Source organism: Python bivittatus, unplaced genomic scaffold (assembly GCF_059951505.1).
Source record: "Python bivittatus isolate LINGU-HERP-01145 unplaced genomic scaffold, Pbiv_v1 ctg000330_np1212, whole genome shotgun sequence".
Classification (NCBI taxonomy): domain Eukaryota; kingdom Metazoa; phylum Chordata; class Lepidosauria; order Squamata; family Pythonidae; genus Python; species Python bivittatus.
The window spans coordinates 62,552,501-62,572,017 of record NW_028277058.1 but is presented as its reverse complement, the minus strand read 5'-3'; the positions used below and the strand labels follow the sequence as shown (position 1 = coordinate 62,572,017).

The following is a 19,517-nucleotide window of genomic DNA, read 5'->3' as shown; positions in this document are numbered from 1 at the left end:
ACAGCTGGGTTCACACCACCTGCTTACCCAGGGCAACCCCAGACCTAGCACTGCATTCACACAAAGTGCTAGGATGGGGTGGGTCGGCTCTTGGGCGCCCCGGGTGGCTGTGTGTGAGCCAAGCCTGGCTGACTCATTTGGCTGTGTGCAGTGGACAAGAATGGGTGAATTCAGAACCCGGGTTAAGAGTGCTGTGTGAATGCAGGCAGTTTCTCTCCCCAGGAATTAATCCGGCCCCTGATCCCGTTCTCCCTCTCTTTCTCCGGTGCGCACCTGGAATGTGGTTGCCATCGTACTTGATGTCCATCTCGTGCAGCCCCTTTTCTGTGGGGGCGTACTTCACTGTCACGGTCCCGTCCTTATTGTCTGTGATGTGGGGACGCGCCGTCTTGCCTGAAGGCATCCTTACCTCCCCTGCAGAGCAGGAAGAAAAACGGGTTGACGAGACCTGGAGGGCGTGGTGGCTTCTGCCTCTAAGAATGGGACTAGCCAGGAGTGGGAAACCTCCCCGCAACTACGACTCCCAGCAGCCCAGCCTGGCCAACAATGATGGAGGCTGGGAGTTGTAGTTCAGCAACATTTCCCACTTCTGGGCTGACTCCAACCCACCCGTGCCCCCCATCTAGAGTAGGGGTAGGGCTGATGTACAGCAGTTGGGAGCTGCGGGGGGGGGCTAGATCTGGGCGGGGCTGGCAGGATTACCTTGCTGTCTGCTTCTGGGCTGCCCCACCTTCTCTCCCCCCACCAACGCAGCCAGCTCAGAAGGACCCTGCGGCCACAGGCTCACCCCCCAGCTCTTCGGACGAAGAAGAGATGCCGTGTTCCAAACGCACCGAGGGGAACGAGCAGAACAGCGGAATCCCCATTCCCAACAATGGCGCATTGTGCAGCAATGGAATGTGGGGTGGAGGAAAATCCACCCCAAGGACGCAGAGGTAGACTGCTCTGGCTTTGGAGGCTCTGTTTAGCTATCCCAGTGAACCACCACAGATGGAGACTTCTTCTTCCTCCTTCTCCATCTCAGTCCCCCTTTTAAGCCGCTTACTCAGCGCGGATCTCTTCCCTCCCTAGCCCGCCTCTCGTTTTCTCTCGGGATTAGGGCACCCACATTGGCAGGAGGTGAGAAATGCTGAAAACGTTCCCCTTCAAAACGGGCTTGCTCACCCCGAGGGAAACAGGGCCATCCCCGCAGGCAACTCTAAGGGAGTCTGGTGACAAATTTTATGCAAAGGCTCCCCCCCAAAAAAGAGGCTAACAGATGCCTCCTGATGTTTCTGCGAGTCAAGCAGTGATCCATCTTTGGTTATTCCTGATCATCGCTCAAGACCCTCCACGCCTCTGAGGAAGCAAGCTGTGGTTCACCAAAGCTGGTGCCGCTGAGCACAATTCGCATCTGAGGAAGGGAGCTGCAGCGCACGAAAGCTGGTGCCTTTGAATAAAACTTGTGAGTTGCAAAAGGTCTACCAGACTCTCCTGATTTTTGGCGACTAGAGAGCGGAAATGAGACAGTGGAAGAATACTCATAGAAACACAGAAGTGACCCCAAGATTGTCTGGCCCGGCCCCCACCCAGCCAGCCTGTGCTTCCGCGCCATGGACCCCGTGGCACCCCAATCCTCCAGCAGATGTTCGCAGTACCTGTGATCTCCCCCTTCTGCACGGCGAAGGGGATGACCAAGTTGAAGGGCCGCAGCATGGCATCCACGCTCTCCGGGGGAGCGACGGGCTCATCCGTGGCCTGGCAGGAGGGGAGGAGAGGAAACGGAGGGAGGGGGAAGAGAGACTAAGTCCAGATAGAGACAGGAGCAGAGAGAGCGAAAGAGCCTCCCAGGGCGAGGCAAACGGAAAGAGAAAGATGTGGCAAGCCCAAACAGAGTCTGGGGGCGTGGAGGCTGAAAGAAACAGGGCTGCAAGAAAGAAGGAGACCAACACCCACCCCCCAAAGAAGAGTCCAGGACAGAATGAGGCTGGGGGGGCGGATTTGGGGCAGCCAAGAATGGCAAACGGGAGATTCAGGACCGTCCATTGCTTACATCTGTCTTGCTAAAACAGCTGGAATGCTGCAGCTGTGTTCAACTAGCTGCAGGATATTCAGTTTGCACCACAAATGACCCAAAGACCTTTCGGCCCAGGATGTCGGGTGAACTTGCTCGAAACCTGGAGGGACTCCACTGATGCTCCAATATGGGGCCGGGTTCCAAAGGTGTTTAACTGCTTAAAAACTGGAATTGGATGTTCTGCAAACTTTCTTGGGCCAACATTTCCACTCCAAGATCTCTCCGATCTTCCCTTGCAGATACAACTCACCGTTTGGGTGGGGAAGGGCTACAAAATCCCCCGGGGAGGCCTGGCCTGTTCACATTGGGTTTCAACAACACCTACATGTTGTGAGGGCCCAAAGGGGCCTCTGGGAAGGGAGGAGGAGGAGGGAGCAGACGAATGCCCAGGAGATGCCAAGACCAGTAACTTGGCTCTGGCCAGGGGTGCCTGCAGAATGTAGCCAAAAAAGGCAAGAGCACGGCTGCAAGAGGGCGACTGAAGCTCTGTGTGGCACATCAAACATAGGCAGAGCTCCAATTGCACCATCAGGGCCACCCTCTTGACTTTTTCCACCACATGCTTGGACCGCCCTGGCTTTGGGCACGGAGCAGGACCCTCCTTTCCAAGACGGAGAGAGAGCGAGCAAGAGGAGACAGAGGCTGAGAGGCAAGCAAGGACACAGTCCTGGTACCCAGTGTGGAGCGAAGCCACCTGTGTGGTGCACCGGGAAGGGCTGGCGAAGCTGGACGGATTCGCAAGGCTCCTCCGCCTGGGGAATGGAGTCACAGGCCTGGCAGGAAGCAAGGGAGACGTCAGTCGATGGCCAGGCGGGCATGTTGACAGCCCTCTTCCCCCAGCTACCTCGCTGCCCCAGACGGCTGCCGGGGCGCAGCTGAACAGCTGTGGGGCGGCCACCAAACCCCATCACAGGAGCAAGACCAGGGCTTGGACAGCCCTTGCTAGGGCCAGCGAGGAACCTGCGCAGCTATTGCTTCTGCGGCTACACAAGGGCCCCAGTTGCCCAAGATCCCAAGGCTTAGGGAACATCCCACAACGTGTTCAGCTCAGGTTGGGCTTCGCACCTCCTGCAAATTCAGTCCCAGCATTTATTCAACAAGCCAGAGCTGAATCAAGTGCTTCTTGATGCAACCTGTGAGCCACATCAGCATGGACCGAGCACGGCTAGGGTCAAGGGGAAATCAGCGCCACTTCACTCTGGACTTATAGCACCCATCGCTTCTATTTTGTCTGGGGAAGATGGGATTTGTAGTCGGGAAGACACCTGTGGGGAGAGAGCTGCCTCCCATTACTTAAAAAAGTGACCATGGGTGGTATTTTGGCTTGTTAGCAAAGAGGTTGGGGGAGCAAAGCCTGTAGAAATCAGTGCAGGAGAGGAGGTTCTGCTAATTTCTTCCTCAACATCTGGGAACGGTCCATCCAGCCTTTCCTAGGATGGTGCCCTCCATATGTGTGGTTAGTTTGATGCCCAAGAGTTGAGGGAAAGCCCTGATAACTCTACAGACAGGTACCCACCATCTTGACCTGTCTTGAGTAACCATCCATAGGACAGTCTTGTGATCTTCTTGAGCCCATCCCTCCTTCTCCTTCTTCTATGCCCCTTACAGGGGTCTGCAGGGTGTGGTCAAAGAGGTAAAGATGGCAGCCACAATGATGCCATCAAAGCTCTGCCATGACACACATAAAAAGCGGGCAGAGCTTTGATGGCACCATAGTGGCCACTTTTGACTCCACCCTGCAGACAAGCATTCTTATCTTTAGTCTGCCTTCCACTCGTGTAACACGCCCAAAGTCTGTTGCAAACTCTCCCCTCAAAAAGCCCCCACACTTTATTTCTTCCCGCAATGATCCTTTAATATCCTTTCTGACCGTCTTCATAACTGGAAAGCAGCTGTCTTCTTTCTCAGGGCCCAGCTTGTACAGAATACTGACTGACTAAGGATGTGCCATCAAGTTGGTGTCGACTCTTAGCGACCACATGGGGAGATTTTCTCCAGGACAGTCTGTCCCCAACCTGCTCTTTCAGGTCTTCCAATGGTCTTACAGTAGAAAATAATGCCTTTCACTATTCTGAACTTTATTATAGGATTTTCGCCTTCCAGTTGCCTTTTAGTAGTGCAATGTCTGTTCTAGATACTAAGGACTCCACAGTACATACATATATATTATATTATACACAGAATCCACTAATTCCAAAGATACGATCCTGTCACTGGGTTATAGCCAAGCACACGTCTCTGCTGTTTATCACAGCCACTCCATTCCTTTGGATGTTTCCATGTCTCAAATAGTAGCATATCATATAATTGTCTGATTTAAAGTGGCCTGTTCTGGTCCCCCTAAATTTGCTTATTCTTAACACACGGAGCGTAGCATGCTTTGTTTCCATTGGACAGTTTCAAGCTTCCCATGAGTCATGCTTCTCACATCCACATGCTAATCATACATATCTTTGTCAGCTGAGAACTTGTCTTTCCAAACTGGCACCATCAGTGACCAGACTTCCGGGTGGTTTTGGCCTGACTGCTTCAGGCATCCCCAGGTCTACTCAGTTTTGACAATCCAGATCTCTCAAGTTTGACCAAGTTCCCCATAGCTAGAGAAATGTTTCCAGCTTAGGTGGGTCTTAGCATCTGGCACCCAAACTTGTTGAAAAGTTTCAGCTTTGCCTGTGCTATTGTTTTGGCCACAAGACAGAAACCATTTGCAACTACCTTCTTCTGAGTTTGATCCCAGGTCCCTTCTCCTATACAGGCTGGTGTCCCTCATAACACGCAGAGTCCCACATGCCCTCACCCCACTGCAGATTACTCTTAGTTCCCCTGCCCCTTTTGGCCTCATCAGCTAGGGAGACCCTACCAGGAGTTCCAGGTCCCATCAGTGTCTCTCCCAAGGTTACTGGAGTACAGAGACCAGCAAAGTGGTAACCCTTTTGACGCTTGATGGCCATTAGACAACTGTGCCCTCTCTGTGTCCCTCCACCCCACCAATGTTGGTTTGTCTGGGCACACTTAGCTCAAACACCCCATACTTACCACCACATGAAAGGGGCTGTTGGGGATATGCTCGCCTCCGAAACGGATGGTGATGACATATTTGCCAGGCTCAGGAGCTGTGTAATAGATGTCAAAGGTCCCATCATGGTTCTCCACCACGTCTACATCCAGCTCAGCCCCATCGGGCGTGGAAACCTTGCACGTCACTTTGCCCTTCCCAGCTGCCTTGGCATCGACCGTGATCACCGTCTCCTCCCCAATCTGGATGGTGGGACCAAGACATGCTCCTACAGAGAAATGGAGGACAATTGTCACATAATGCGGCTGAGGATCCAGCCAGGGCCAGGGGCCACACCAGACCATTTAGGTAGGGTTAGTTCAGAGGGGGAATGAAAGAAACGCTGGAGTGCATATCAAGTCAGAAGTCACAGAAAATCGCCCTGTTCCAGCTCGGCCAATGGCTCTGCCCAGCAGGTGGAGTTAAGTTTAAAATTGGGAATAATGGGAACCGCAGTCTAAAATAAATAGAGAACATCCAATTTGTACAGACTGTGGACCTGAAGGACAGATGGATGAAAAAGAAAACTCCAAAATGATTCAATGGGCATCTAGAAGAGGGAGAAAGGGAGATTCAAGAAAGGGGTCCAAACTAGGGTGGTAAAACCATAAAATCATAGGATTGGAAAAGGACCTCATAAAGGTCTTCTACACCAACCAAGTGGCCTTCCAGCCTTTATTTGGAAACCTCCAGTGATGAAGACCCTACAACTCCAGGAGGAAGTCTGGAACCCGTTCTTTGCACGGAGAAGCTCCCGGGCTTCGTTGCTTCCCAGGAACAGTGAGATCCAAAGAGTTGGGGGCAGGCTTAGGGTATGATGGGACAATAGGCGCATGACAGTTTCTTGCTTACCCAGTCCGTGGCCTCCGATGGACACTGCAAACAGAGAGATGGAAACAACAGTGAGCATCCTTGTTGGGAGGTGCTCTCACCCAAGAAAGGCTCAAAAGAAGAGGGGGGCCCCCAGGTGTGGGGGACAACCGCCTACCTGTCACCAGGCACTTGCTGGCATCCCCAGCAGGCAGAGCATGGATGCGGAAAGGCGAGTAGGGGATTTCATCGCCTCCGTATTTGATGGTGATGGTGTAGCGGCCCGTCATGTCCGGAACATAGGAGACCGTGTAGGTCCCATCCCGGTTGTCCCGAATGTTGGCTTTCTTGGGCTTGCCCTCGGGGTCCTGGGGAGAAAGACAGGCAGAGGGTCTGGTCAAGAGCCATCCTCAGGCTGTGTCCAAAGCAACAGTGTGGGTCTCCTTCAATCAAAACCTTTGGCCAAGGAATCGGGGGGAGATGGGGGCCTGCAAATGAACCTCTGCCTCCAGAGGGCCAAAAGGTGGGTGGGGAGATTCTGCTCCATTTTCAATGGCAGGGCTTGTGCGGAGCAAAGAGAAAAGAGTATCCCTGAGCATATACAAAACGTCTTTCTCACTCGTCGGCAAACGCAACCAGCGAATAGGAGGGCCAGGTGCACAGGTCGGAAATAAAAGACCTTTGCAGTAACAGCGGACAGGTGCCCCCTGCGCTTCCTGTCAAGGAAGAATTCCTCTGAGTCTGTTCTGACGCCCCAGTGGGAGAAGGAGACATAGGATTTGAACCCTGGTCCAGCTATATACGTGGTCTGAGGCTTACAGTTTGCAGTAGCCAATTCCTGCATAACGAGGGGCCTTTTTAGCACATGAAATTAAAAGCTTTTTTATCAGAAATCATGCTTGAATCTCTGGAGTATCATCCCGCTGGAGCGAAGCCTGAGGCCACCACTGTTCGGCAGGTGAGTAAAAGATCAGAGGCACTGACTCGCAGGGAAACACACTCCAGACTCCTCCTCGTAAGAATCCAGCAACGAATGTCCCGCATAACCCCAAACACAACCGCTGTGTTCCCCTAACATTTTTCCAAGCCAGCTTGATGTGATGACTTGGTTCATGCAACAGGCCGAGACGGGGGTGGGCGTTCGATTTGGTCCAGCGCGTGGTGCGAATTCAGCGGCTGGTCCCAACATTGTGCTAACGTGGCCTGCTTGCTTCTTGCTTAGTGTGAAGCGACAGCCAGGCAGCCACTGACGCTTATAAGCCATAGTTTGTGGCTTGGAACAACCACTGTCTCAAGACTTTAAGAAACCATGCCGTCACTTACCAAGATCTGTACCGTGAGCAGCCCCTCCCCAGCATCACGGGCATCGATGGTGAACTCAACAGGCAGGCTGGCAGGGATGCCCGAGGCGTTGAGACCAGGCCCGCTGGCTCGCACTTTGCTGGCATCGTGGGCAGGAAGGACCCGGATCTTAAAGGGGCTGAAAGAGGCAGAAGCTGGGAGATCAGAGAGGGTCTGGCCGGCCCTCCCTGCACCCAGGATCCCCTTTCAGTCGGGGGGACTCGTCTCTGCCCAGCAAGGAGGTGCTGTGAGCGAGGGGCTCTGCCCAGCAAGTCTCCTCTTGAAAGACCCGAAAGGTGCCTGGACCTTCCAGCTCCAGGGCTGCATTTGGACAACGTGCTTCTCCTGGCTATGAGCATTTTGGTTTCACGCAAGAACCAAACCACAAATTCATGAAACAGGCTGGGGGTGCATGAGAGCCTCAAGCACAAATCAACTTCCCAAGGTCAACACTAACGCACCTTAACATATTGAGCAAACCCAGCTGTTAAGTTGTCACAGCCCCAGTTGAGCGTGTTGTCTGAACACAACTAATGCTACACTGGCCAGAAACATGGTTCTAGGCTGGGAGCAAGGACAGAGACACTCTGCATGAGGTCAGGGGACCAGCGGTTCGACGGATTCCTGGTTCCCCACTGCAAGATTGGTCAGACTACAACTCCCATCCCTGATTCACTGGGCCACAGTGGCTGGGAATGCTGGAGATTGTAGTCTGGTTCACCCAGAGGGCAATGGGCTGGACAATTCTAGAACAGACCAGGAGTCCAACAGACGTAACACAAAAGACCGTTTTATAAATACAGACAGGGGAACTTTGGCACTTCTTCCCTGCCACAGGAGCTTTGAGCCCTGGCCAGACTGTGTTCCACCCCGGGGGATTTGCTCCTCCCCCACTCCCAAAACCTTGGCTGCTCTCCGTCGCTCTCCCCAGCAGTGGGCCAGAGGGTGGGCTTGGAGCCAGGTTCACAGAATAACCATCCTATGCGTGGGGAGAATGATGGAGAGCAGCCAAATTGCTGGACAGGATGGACATGTGCGGCCAGGACACAGAGTTCTCCTGTGGGCCGGGAGGTGGGGCTGGGGAGAGTGACAGACACAGCTGAGCAACTCGCTGTGCTGCTGAGCCTTGAGCACGGGGGCGTCAAGAGGAGGGAGCTGGCATCTATGATGGGGGCCCTCCAACGATAGAAGGGGAAGCAGCCAGGACCCTCTAGCCCAAGCCCCCCAAGAGTCGGCCCACATGGCTCACCTGCGGGGCACCTCTTGCCCAGCGTATTTGACAGAGATGGTGTACGGCCCGTCTGTGGCCGGTGTGTATTTCACTGCATGAGTGCCGTCTCCGTTGTCACGCACCTCCACTGGTTCAGCCACGCCTGGACAGAGAAGAACGAGGAGCAAAGGAATAGAAGGCATCTAAGGTGGGCTCAAGTCAACTCAAGTTTCCAGCTTGGGCAGGACGGGCCCAGCAGGTCCTTCAGACTCTCCACAAGAGGGGAAGCCAAGAGCCACCACCCTGGCATTTAGCCGCTCACACCAGACTTGGCCACCAAGGCGGAAACAACGCTCCACTCTCCTCCTCCAGGATCCAGGCATAGACCTCTGCCCTTTGCTACCCTCCACATGCCACAGCACACGGCCAGGCAAGCCACATTGAGGCAATTCTTCCCAACTTCCTGGTGCTGAAATGTACCATCCTATAATGCTGCCTTAATCAACACTCCCCCCAAATCTCCATACCTGAGGGTCCCAACACCTTCACCTCGAGGGGGGCCAGCCCAGCCTTGCTGCAGTCGACTGTGAAGGTCTGGGGAACACGCGCTCTCACGCCGGCCCCCAGCCCGGGCCCCGAGCACTTCACTTTGCTGGGATCGACCACATCTTTGACAGGAACACGGAAGGGGCTCCCTGAGAAGAGAGATCAACTATCAGTCCCCCACAGACGGATCACCCTTTTGGCACCTGGACATCTGGGTGCACATCCGGGTTTCCACTCAGGAAGCCATGGAGCTGAATGCCTGGAATGGCATCAAAGGGGAGCGTTCCCAGGCAAAAGCATTCTCACATGCGCAACTGTCAAGAATAGGGTTATCAAGTAAGGCAGGGTTTCCCAACCTGATCAACTTCAAGATGTGTGGACTTCAACTCCCAGAATTCCCCAGACAGCCATGCTGGGGGGAATTCCGGGAGTTGAATCCACACATCTTGAAGTTGATCAGGTTGGGAAACCCTGAAGTAAGGTAACCCACAGAGAAAGAGAGCTAGATCAGCAGGGAACAGGGGCTACTCCAACCAGCCCCCACTCTTCCCCTGGAGGATGAAGACCCACAGAGCTTTCTTCCTCCAGATTTGGAGGAAAGGAGCTTGCGCAGAAGAGTTCCCAGATCTAGAACAACGTCCTTCCCCCCCCCGCCATCTTTGGGCATCCCTTTCCTCAACCATCCTCTCCACCCACCTGGGATGGGGCGTCCACCAAAGGTGATGTTGACATCGTAGTCCCCTGGCGTGAAGGGGATGTATTCCACACTGCAGCTGCCATCCTTGTTGTCCTTGCACGACATTTTGGCCTCCGAGGGGCCTTCGATGGCCAAGCCGAGACCACCGGTCCCTGCGCCCCTGTCAAGGAAACAGACCCCTTAGAGAACCCCGCCAAAAAACAGGGCCTGCAGCAAAAGGAACCAACGGATCCAACATCTCTACTGGAAGTCCTTCTGTCCAGCATAAAACCATCGGATGGATTAAAATCATTGGATGGATTAAAACAAGAGCAAAATTATGAAGCAGATGAAACGCACTAGGGTTGCGTGCGGAAGACATCAGAGCAGAGTTTCTCAACCTTGGCCACTTTAAGAGGGATGGACTTCAACTCCCAGAATTCCCCAGCCAGCATGGCTGGCTGGGGAATTCTGGAAATTGAAGTCCACCCCTCTTAAAGTGGCCAAGGTTGAAAAAACACTGGGTTAGACCAAATGCTACCTGCAAAGGCAGGGCTGGAGAGGCTCTGTGGTTCTGCCTTGAACCCGAGGCCCTCGGAGAATAAACATGGGTTTTTCCACCTTTTCTTGGAGCTGAATAATTCCCGTTAAACTCAGTTTGCCTCCGAGAGGTGAAGGAGAGCCTACCTGGTTTCCACAGTGAAGCGGTTTGATTTGTTCACCAGCCCCCCCTCGAGGCCAGGGCCGTAGGCACGGACACGGCTGGGGTCGCAGCCCTCGGTGACGCCCACCCGGAAGGGGCTCTTGGGCACCGGCACATCGTCGTAAGTCACCTCCACCAGATGCATGCCTGCAAGGTAAAGAGCTCAAGTGGGCCCCTGTCCCCTGTGTGAGGCAAACATCACCGCACCCTTGCCGGGGGCAGGCGGGGGGAACACTGCATTCCCTCCCATCATCACGACGCTCCCAAGACTTCTGCCATTGTACGCCTATACCCCCATCTATTCAGCATCTCGAGAATGTTTCCTTTTTTTCCTTTCTTTCTTCAAGCTGCTAGCCCTCAAGACCGAAAATAGGCACGAAAGCATTTGGAGAAACCCGCGGTTTGACTGGGGTTTCTCCGAGACCAGGTTGCCCGGAGCTGCCTGAAGGTTGCAAAGGAGCGAAGATAAACAAACTCACTTTGCAGAATACATTCGGCTTGCAGAATTCTGGTTAGGGACTTTTGGGGCAACTAGAAGCGCCCGGTTCCTAATTTTACTTCCCATTTTGTGAAAGGGAGCAGGGAAGCGCTGCGCATCAAAGCAAGGAGGGAGCAGAACAGAGGTAGTAGGAGCGCATAAGGGGAGCCTCACCATCTTCAAAGGGAGTGTACTGGACTCGGTATGTGCCATCGCCATTGTCGGTGATATAGGTGTCCGTCTTGGCCCCTGAGGGGTTAATGACCCGCACCTTGATGTGGGTGCCCCCAGTTTTGGTGAGAGAGCGAGCGTCCACTGTGAACTCCGTGGTGACCTCACGCAACACTCCTGGGGAGAAAAGGAAAACGATTTAGCAATACTGCAAACGCCTCTCGCATCGCCCTGGGGGCCCTCAGGAAATGCCATAGGAACCCAGAATTCAAGCCCATATTCCCAGGTGGGTCCAGAAATCTGTTTTTCTCCTAAAAGAGGACGACAAGGAGTCCTAGATGTAAACCTCTCCGATATAATTGGATCCTTCATTTTTAAAAAATCAAAAATGGGGAGAATGCCGCGTGGCAGTCCACGGTACCCGTCAAAAAAGAGGAATGAAGAAGATCGTGCTGTAAAGAAGTGTTTCTGGGTCTCTGAAATTGTAGAGTCTCAAAAGCCATGGATTGGAAGGGGTCCCAGAGGCCACGCAGCCCTGCCCTTTGCTCAGGGCAGGAGCGTAAATTAAAGAGAGAGATGGTTGTCTGTTTTCCACCTGAGGACCTACAGTGAAGGGGAGCCCGCAGTCTCACAGGGTTATATGTTCCACTGTCCATCTGCTCTTACTGTTGGGAAGTTTCTCCCACGTTTCTGTCACAATCTGCCCTCCTGTGCCTAAACTTTTCCCGTCCCGTCCTCTGGAACGCAAGAGAGCGGGTCTTGGCATCCTTTGGAGCCTCCGAGGAGAGTTTAACCTCTTCTCCATCTTATTTCTCCAAGGCTCCTTCTAGCTCCCTTCACAGGACTTAGTTTCTAGTCTGGATCTCTTCCAATTCTCCAAACCCTCCTGGGGGGTCCCAGGCCTCGAGGTGGGGTCTGATCCATGCAGAATAGCACGGAACCCCCCATGATGGGGAAACCTTCTTTCTGTTGATACAGCCAAACCTTGCAGTTGTCAGTTTCATAGGCAGCTGGGACTCAACTGCAGCTTCAATATTCCAAATAGATCTGCAGTTTAATTTCTAGCTAGTAGTTACCCCTAAAGCAGTGTTGTCCAAACTTGGCCACTTTAAGATGAGTGGACTTCAACACTGCCCTAAAGAATACCTTTCCTGAGGTTAACATCTGCATAGTTTGTTATTAATATTATAACATTTTCCCCCACCTTGGGACTCTGCCCCTTTGCCATGCAAAAGTAAGATGGCCGCTGTTCCGCTCTCCCCAACGTACCTCGAGGTTCCACTCCGGGCCCAAAGACCTTGACGTTGCTGGTGTCCACGGCAGGATCCACGTTGACCCGTGCTGGGAATTTGGGTACATGATGCCCGCCATATTTAATGGTGATGGTATAGGTGCCCGGGAAGGAAGGAATGTAGGTGATACTGTATGTGCCATCGCTGTTGTTCTGGATGAGCACCTCAGCTTTGACCCCCGAATCGGAGATGATCTCAATGGTCAGCTCGGCGTCGCCCGCTTTGGAGCAGTCCACTGTGAATGTGGCCACCTCGCCCACCTTGCCCCGCTCCAGACCAGGCCCGCTGGCCGTCACCTTGGAAGGGTCGAAGACAGGCTTGATGTCGGCCTTGAAGGGCGATCCCGGGATGTGAGTCTCCGCAAAGAGGATGTTAATGGTGTATTCACCGGGCTCCGTGGGCAAGTAGGATACGGAGCAGGACCCGTCCCCATTGTCCTGGCACTCGATCTTGGCTTCGCAGGGACCCTCCACGGTCAAGCCCAGTCCCCCTGTCCCGGCCCCTTTGGTGTCGATGGTGAAAGGGGCAGGTTTCCCAACAAAGCCGCCCTTCAGTCCAGGCCCATAGGCACACACCTGGAAGAGAACAAGGGGTGAGTGCCATGTTCCTAGCACCTCCCTGACCCGCTGGGACCATTCAGGCTGACAACGTGGATCCCCTGCCGTGGGTTTCCAAGAAATGTTGTCTGTGAACCAGGCAACGTGGAGAAGAACAGGCAGGGATTGCCTGATCCTCCAAGCTTCTGACTACAGGTAGTCCTCGCTTAACAACGGTAACTGCTGGCTGGGGAATTCTGGGAGTTGAACTCCACACATCTTAAAATTGCCAAGGTTGAGAAACCCTGATTTAACAGGAGAAGCAAGGGAGGAGGCCTGGAGCACCACCATAGGCTCTCCCACTGCATTACTCTCAGGGAAGCCTCCTTGCCACCCTGGCCAGCTATCGCAAGATGACTCAGCCGATGGCTTAGGAAGCCCAAGCTACTAACTGAAGGAAGATGCTCCAGGAGCAGCATCCAACTTCATACTTGTGGGTCACAGGAAGAGTGCTTATGTTGACCCCAACTGCGCTTTCATCTGGCTCGTCCCCTCCTACCAGCCTCTCTTATATGTTATCCTACAGCTCCCATCCCCCCCAGCCAACATGGACCCCGCTGGCTGAGAGTGACAACACCAAGTTACCGAGTCTTTTCAAAGCAGGCAGTCTCCCCAGAATTTGGACCAGGGCCTTTTCCAGACCTGCCTGGAGGTGCTAGATATTTGGGGGGGGTGGGGGGGAAGTAAGACTATGTTCACACCATGTGCTTAGCCAGGTAAAGACCAAGAGGTGCATTTTCACAAGCTGCAAAGCTTGCTTGGTGTTAACATGGTTTGTGTTTTTGGTAGCTTTTTGTGCAAACCCAGCCAGGTGGCTCGTTTAAGGTTTCCTACATTAAGCCAATCCAGGAAATGGGTGAATTTAGCAATCAGGCTAAGCATGTTGTGTGAACCCAGCCCATGTGCTAAACCACTGAGCCCAGGTCCTCCCCAGTGAGCAAGACTTTGGACGTGCAGCCACTGAAGCAGCTGGAGGGGACCAGAGGGGGCTTCCTTACCCTAACCCAATTCATACCCCCAGGGCAATTTCACCACCCCCACCAGATAGCGTGCAGTGCTGCGCATCAGGCTGGGGCTGACCTTGGACGGGTCAGGGGGCATGACCGCCTCCACAGCAAAGGGGCTTCCTGGCACAGGATTCCCATCATACGTGATGTCCACCTTATACTGGCCCTCTTCAGGCGGCATGTACTTCACCGAGTGGATGTCGTTGGTGGCCCCCGTCTCCACCTTGCAAGGAATGGGCCGACGGGAGGGCGAACTGATCTTCACGTCCATCTGGCCCTGGCCGCCTGCTCCCCGCGTGTTGACCGTAAATTCTTGGTCACGACCCACATCGACCTCTGCGCAAGGATGAGAGAGAGGGTGGAAGCGGAGAGTTAAACAAATGTAACTATTCAAAGACCTCTCCTGCTTTTCTGAATGGATCTTGCGTGGCAGGTCGGATAGGTGGGAAAGGGGAGGAGTCTGGAGGAGGAGCCTAAAGCTCTACCTCTTTTTGGAAAATAAAGGTACAAAAGTATTTAACGTGCTCTGGAAGACTGGCTATCCAGACCCCATGGAGCACAACCCACCACTACAATTCTAGCAACCCTTTTAACTCATTTGAGCCCACAAGTAGACCCATGGCCAAACTCACTGTTGTTGAGTCCTTGCACTTTGACCTTGCCGAGGTCGAGAGGAGGAGCCACATTCACTGGGAAGGGGCTCTTGGGGATAGGATCACCGCCGTAGGTCACGGTCACTGCCATGTTACCCTGGTTAGCGGGGACAGGAATACATCTCGTAAGGTTATGCATAAAATATATGCAGGTCAGGGAATCACAGGGGCAATTGTAGGCTTCATCCTGTCCCACCCGCTGCTCGATGCAAGGTCCACTAGAGCATCTGACCGTCCAGCCTTGGTCTGAAGGCCTCCAGCAAAGGAGACCTCTTGACTTCACGTGGCAGCCTGTTCCACTGGCTGATGGCATGCACAGTCAGGAAGTTCCTAGGAAGGAGACCTAGGAAATCGCAGCCCTGTGGCTGGATGACCATCCTGGAGGCCACCAGAAGGGAGGAAGAGCGTAGCAGATCCTCACTCACCTGCTGCACAGCTGTGTATTTGACCGTGTAGGAGTAGTCATGGTTGTCGATGATCTCAAAGTCACGCACCACCTCTCCCTTGGCGGCCCCAGCAAAGTGGACATCCAGCTTGGCTTTGCCAGCTCCCTTGGTGAACACAGTGAAGTGAGTGGGCTTCCCGACCTCCACACCTGGGGAGGAAACGCCAAGAACAGGGATCAGCCTTTCGCACTTCCCTGACTCACCAGGGTCCAACCGTGGAGGCCACATCACCAGGGGACCCAGCTTGGAGGGGCTGCTTTGTGCAATCCGTTCCCTGCTGGAGACCCCCATTCACCTCTGGAAGCTGCAATCTGAGCTGTGGAGAAACCCCTTCTGGGAAGGGCCTCGGTTTTTCCCCAGAGCTAAAACTTGCCCCCTCTTTGGAAGAGGAAGGGCACAATTTCCTCCCCGCACCTCCACTTTCAGGGAACTCACCTGTCCGATTGAGGCCAGGACCTTCGGCCTTCACTTTGCTGGCGTCGTGGGAAGGATCCACCTTGATGTGGAAGGGGCTTATCGGGATTTCCTGCAGGGGCCCAGGAGAACAGAGGAATCAGGAAAGAGGGTACCTGGACGGGCAAATGCTTACCCTACCCCTTGGCTCATTGGCTTCCTTTCCCTGGCTGCAGCTCTAAAATAAACACCTGGTGGGACCAGGAGGGTGTGCAGAGGGTAAAAAGAAGCCAAGAGGGAGGTACAAACCTGTGAAGAGAGCCCCACCCCTTTTACACTTTTTTGTCCCCCCTCCCCATGGATGCCCCTGTTTGCCTGGAGGGGCTTCTTATCTTGAAAGATGTCATGAGGAATTGGGACTTGTGTCCCTCTACGCTCAGTTTCAGAATGGCCCGATGTAATGGGAAGAAGGAATGGCCTTGAGGAACAGGAGGAAGAGCTGCAACCCAGACAACAGACAGATAAAAGAAACCTGAGTCCGGGCCAGAACTGAAACCTGAGAAAGCATCTTAGACAAGACCCTCCCTAGTTCTCATGATGATAAAGGGGGGGAGGCGCATTCAGACTTGCAAGATTGATGTCAGCCCTTTGAATGTAGACCAGACTTGAACACCAAAGTCATGAATGCTAAAACCACTTTCATTATAAGGTTACAGAAACAGAATCTTGCAAGCCTGAACGTGCTTCCCCCCTCCCTCCCTTTATCATCATGAGAACTAGAGAAGGTTTTGTTTGAGAAGTTTACTCAGATTACAGTTCTGGCCCGGACTCAAGTTTCTTTTATCTGACTGTGGTCTTGGTTGCAGCTCTTCCTCCTGTTCTTCAAGGTTCTTCCTTCTTCCCTTTACACCCAGGTGGCAAATAAAAGATTGATTACACCATGTGTACTGTTCTTTCCCTCCCCTTTTCCCCTTATCCCTTGGTGAGGAATTGTTCTTGGCCAAAAGCCAGACAGACCCTTTGGATGGAGTGATGGCTGAATGGAGCCTACTCTCTCCCTGCCAGAGCCCTAAAACTCTCCCTCTCCTGTGAAGTCATGCACCTTGGGGATGGAGAAGCAAAACAGGAACTGTCAATCAGCTGAGCAGGAAAAAGGGCCAAAAGGTTCTGATCCAGACCACATCCTGACTTGCACCCATATCTGGCTACAGAGGGGCTCTGAGACTGGGCAGCCCCATTGCTCCCTGTGCCTTACCTGGCTGGCGAACAGCACCATGATGGTGTAACGCCCGGGGCCTGGGGGGGTGTATTTCACAGTGAAGGTGTCATTGTCATTCTTGATGATGTCAAAATCAATGTCAGCCTCCACAGGACCCACCACGCCAGGTGCACATTTGATGCCAATGCTCACGTCTCCTGAAAAGCAAACATGGAAGATGTTGGTAGAAAGCAGATTAAGGGTCTGGAGTTTGGGGATGAGGGGGCCAGCTCCAACTTGGTCATCCCTCTCCCAAGCTCAGCATCTTTTTTCAGGGTGTGCACCCAACAGGATGAGCTTCCCTGACAATGTTATGGATAAGCCAATATCCGCTTGCATCCTAGACCCGTTTGAATCCTCCATGAAAGCCTTGCTGATGGAGCCAAGAGCTCCTCAGAAGGGATGGAAGGCAGACAAGTTAGGCTTCCCCAACTGAGTAGCCTCCAGATTACTGGCTGGGGATGATAGGAAATTTAGTCAGACAAATCTGGAAGGGCGCACAAAGTCAGTGTCTTCCTATAAACCCACCAGAATCCAGCAAGACCTCTTGCCTTGGCAGGACTTTTGGGTGAAGGATCAAAAGTCAGGGGCATTGTGGGAACCCCCCAACCCATGGAAAGGCCAAAGGTGGGATGCCTTCTCCAGAAAGGGCACCTTGGGAGCTGGTTCAACCCAATAGCTTTTGCAGTTAGCTTTAACTCATACCCTCCCACTGGATCTCAGATTTGGGGCTCACCTTGCCCAGCCTCACTGCAGTCCACCGTGAAGTATGTGGGTTCGTTGGCCTTCAGCCCTGTTTTCTCCACTCCAGGACCATACACCTTGACTTTATCTGGATGGCTGCCTTCTCCAACAGTCACCTGTGAGGAGGAAGAAAGGCAGATGGGCTTATGAAAAGCAAAGGGTTTTTCCAGAGCAAGGGGAGGAAAGTAGAATTGTGGAATCATAACAGACTGGAAAGAGCCATTGAGGTTCAGCTCAGGAATCTGAATTAAAGCATCCTGGTACATCATTAACCTATGGAACTCATTACCACTAAGGATAGTGGCCTGGGTGGCTTTTAAGGAGATCCAACCAATTTATAAAAGTTGGGTCAGGTCCACTAAGGCCTATCAATCAGGACGGCTAGTCAGAGACCCCTTGTTCTGAGGCAGGGTCTCCATCTCGGTTCCTACTGCCTCCAATTCTGCTCAGCTTGTCCTGGTTGCCCTTAAGCTGTGTTGAACTATATCACCCTCATCCAAGTTTGGGGAGGGACTACGCCAGATGAGTGTGATGGCGAGAGGAAGCTGGATCGGTTGATTGCCTTTACAAGCTTGGACAGAGACCTTCCCACCTCTAAGCTTCAGCAGGAGATTGGCCAGGGATCTCCTACCTGTCCATGCATTGGTTTACACCTCTCCCTGCCCCCCAAAGGGCCATCAACAGAAGACGGCCAAGGACTGGTTGTGCGCACAAGCACACCCCTCCACCCCTAAGTCACTCACTCGGAATGGACTCTTGGGGATGTTGACGCCTCCCCAGCTGATGATGATGGTGTGCTTGATGGCCTTGGTGGGGACATAGACACAGGAGAAAGTACCGTTGCCATTGTCCTTGACTTTGATGTCAATGGGGACGCCTTCTGCATCCTAGGAAGAAAAATACTTCCGGTAAAAAACAACTCCTAAGTTACTCTTGGCTGGCCAAGGATGTTCTTGGGCCAATCCTGGGGCTCCTAAGCAGAAGTTGCTTCATTGCTCAGGTTCCAGTGCCATCAGATAAAGGCAGGGCGTCGGTGACTGCTCCTGGGCTCCCTTCTCCAAGCATGAAGAAGAGTTTAAAGGCATGCCATTTTTGACCCATCACCCACCTACCTGTGCATAGATCTTGAGTTCTGCTTTCCCGGCTCCTCGGGCATCGATGGTGAATTCCGCCGGTTTGTTCACAATGCAGCCAACAGGCTCCAGGCCAGGACCAAAAGCTTTCACCTGGAAGCGATGGAATTGGGAGAAGAGTGAGCCCAGCCCCGGAACGCTTGGACCACCACCTCCAGGATGTCTCTGCTGGGATTCTGCAAGTCCTTCCCGGGGCTGGTTCTCCAGGGAAGGAGGATTCCAGAAGATGCGATCCTGATGGATCCACAGACATCTCAGGAGCTAGGAGCTAGGAAAGGGTTACCTTCTCTGGGAAGTACTCGTTGGTGGCCGGCAGGATGTGGGCAATAAACGGGCTGTCCTTGATGTCCTCGTCGTCGCAAATCACATGCACGGCATACTCGCCAGGTTCGGTGGGCCAGTAACGCACGTCGCACGAACCATCTCCTTTGTCGTCACACTCGATCTTGGCCTGCGAGGGGCCCTCAATGGAGAAGCCTGCAAGAGGGTGGGAAGAGCAAACAGTTGGGAGACAAGCAAACAGAGTGGGGGTCATTCCTTAGGCCAGTGTTGCTCAACCTCGGCCGCTTTAAGATGTGTGGACTTCAACTCCCAGCATTCCCCAGCCAGCAGGGCTGGCTGGGGAATGCTGGGAGTTGAAGTCCATACATCTTAAAGTGGCCGAGGTTGAGCAACACTGGCTTAGGCTATTAACACAACGATGCTCATGTGTGTGCCACAATCCACGCCTTCAGTTTTTTGCTTTCCAACTGATACCAATCTAATATCCTTGAGCTACAGGCTCCAGAGGGAGTGGGGCTGCAACGTGAAAAGGGGGCAGGGATTTTACATTTTAGTTGTGGCTGCCATCCTGACTGTTTTTACCCCCCACCCCCAACCCTCCCATCTACAGGTTTGGCCAAACCCCCGAAACCTCCATTTCCAGTCCTGTTTCTCCCTGGTTCCCTTT

The 19,517-nt window shown here is 53.3% G+C and overlaps 1 protein-coding gene across 2 annotated transcripts in view; it reads right to left on the bottom strand.

Moving 5' to 3' along the window:
• The window catches only part of FLNC (filamin C), a 77,654-nt gene that overhangs the window by 18,731 nt on the left and 39,406 nt on the right, over positions 1-19,517 (bottom strand). The window contains exons 12-33 of one of the 2 annotated variants that reach the window (XM_088141473.1): positions 18,852-19,045; positions 18,548-18,661; positions 18,179-18,322; positions 17,428-17,551; positions 16,689-16,849; positions 15,476-15,566; positions 15,020-15,189; positions 14,574-14,691; positions 14,015-14,277; positions 12,316-12,913; positions 11,050-11,223; positions 10,382-10,544; positions 9,715-9,875; positions 9,000-9,167; positions 8,512-8,635; positions 7,245-7,401; positions 6,100-6,289; positions 5,964-5,987; positions 5,093-5,340; positions 2,731-2,829; positions 1,638-1,737; positions 274-414 (exon numbers count right to left, since the gene is read on the bottom strand). In XM_088141473.1, coding sequence (XP_087997599.1) covers positions 274-414; positions 1,638-1,737; positions 2,731-2,829; positions 5,093-5,340; positions 5,964-5,987; positions 6,100-6,289; positions 7,245-7,401; positions 8,512-8,635; positions 9,000-9,167; positions 9,715-9,875; positions 10,382-10,544; positions 11,050-11,223; positions 12,316-12,913; positions 14,015-14,277; positions 14,574-14,691; positions 15,020-15,189; positions 15,476-15,566; positions 16,689-16,849; positions 17,428-17,551; positions 18,179-18,322; positions 18,548-18,661; positions 18,852-19,045 — 3,726 coding nt within the window. The remainder of the gene's footprint in view (positions 1-273; positions 415-1,637; positions 1,738-2,730; positions 2,830-5,092; positions 5,341-5,963; positions 5,988-6,099; positions 6,290-7,244; positions 7,402-8,511; positions 8,636-8,999; positions 9,168-9,714; positions 9,876-10,381; positions 10,545-11,049; positions 11,224-12,315; positions 12,914-14,014; positions 14,278-14,573; positions 14,692-15,019; positions 15,190-15,475; positions 15,567-16,688; positions 16,850-17,427; positions 17,552-18,178; positions 18,323-18,547; positions 18,662-18,851; positions 19,046-19,517) is intronic. The other variant, XM_088141472.1, reaches the window with a different exon arrangement.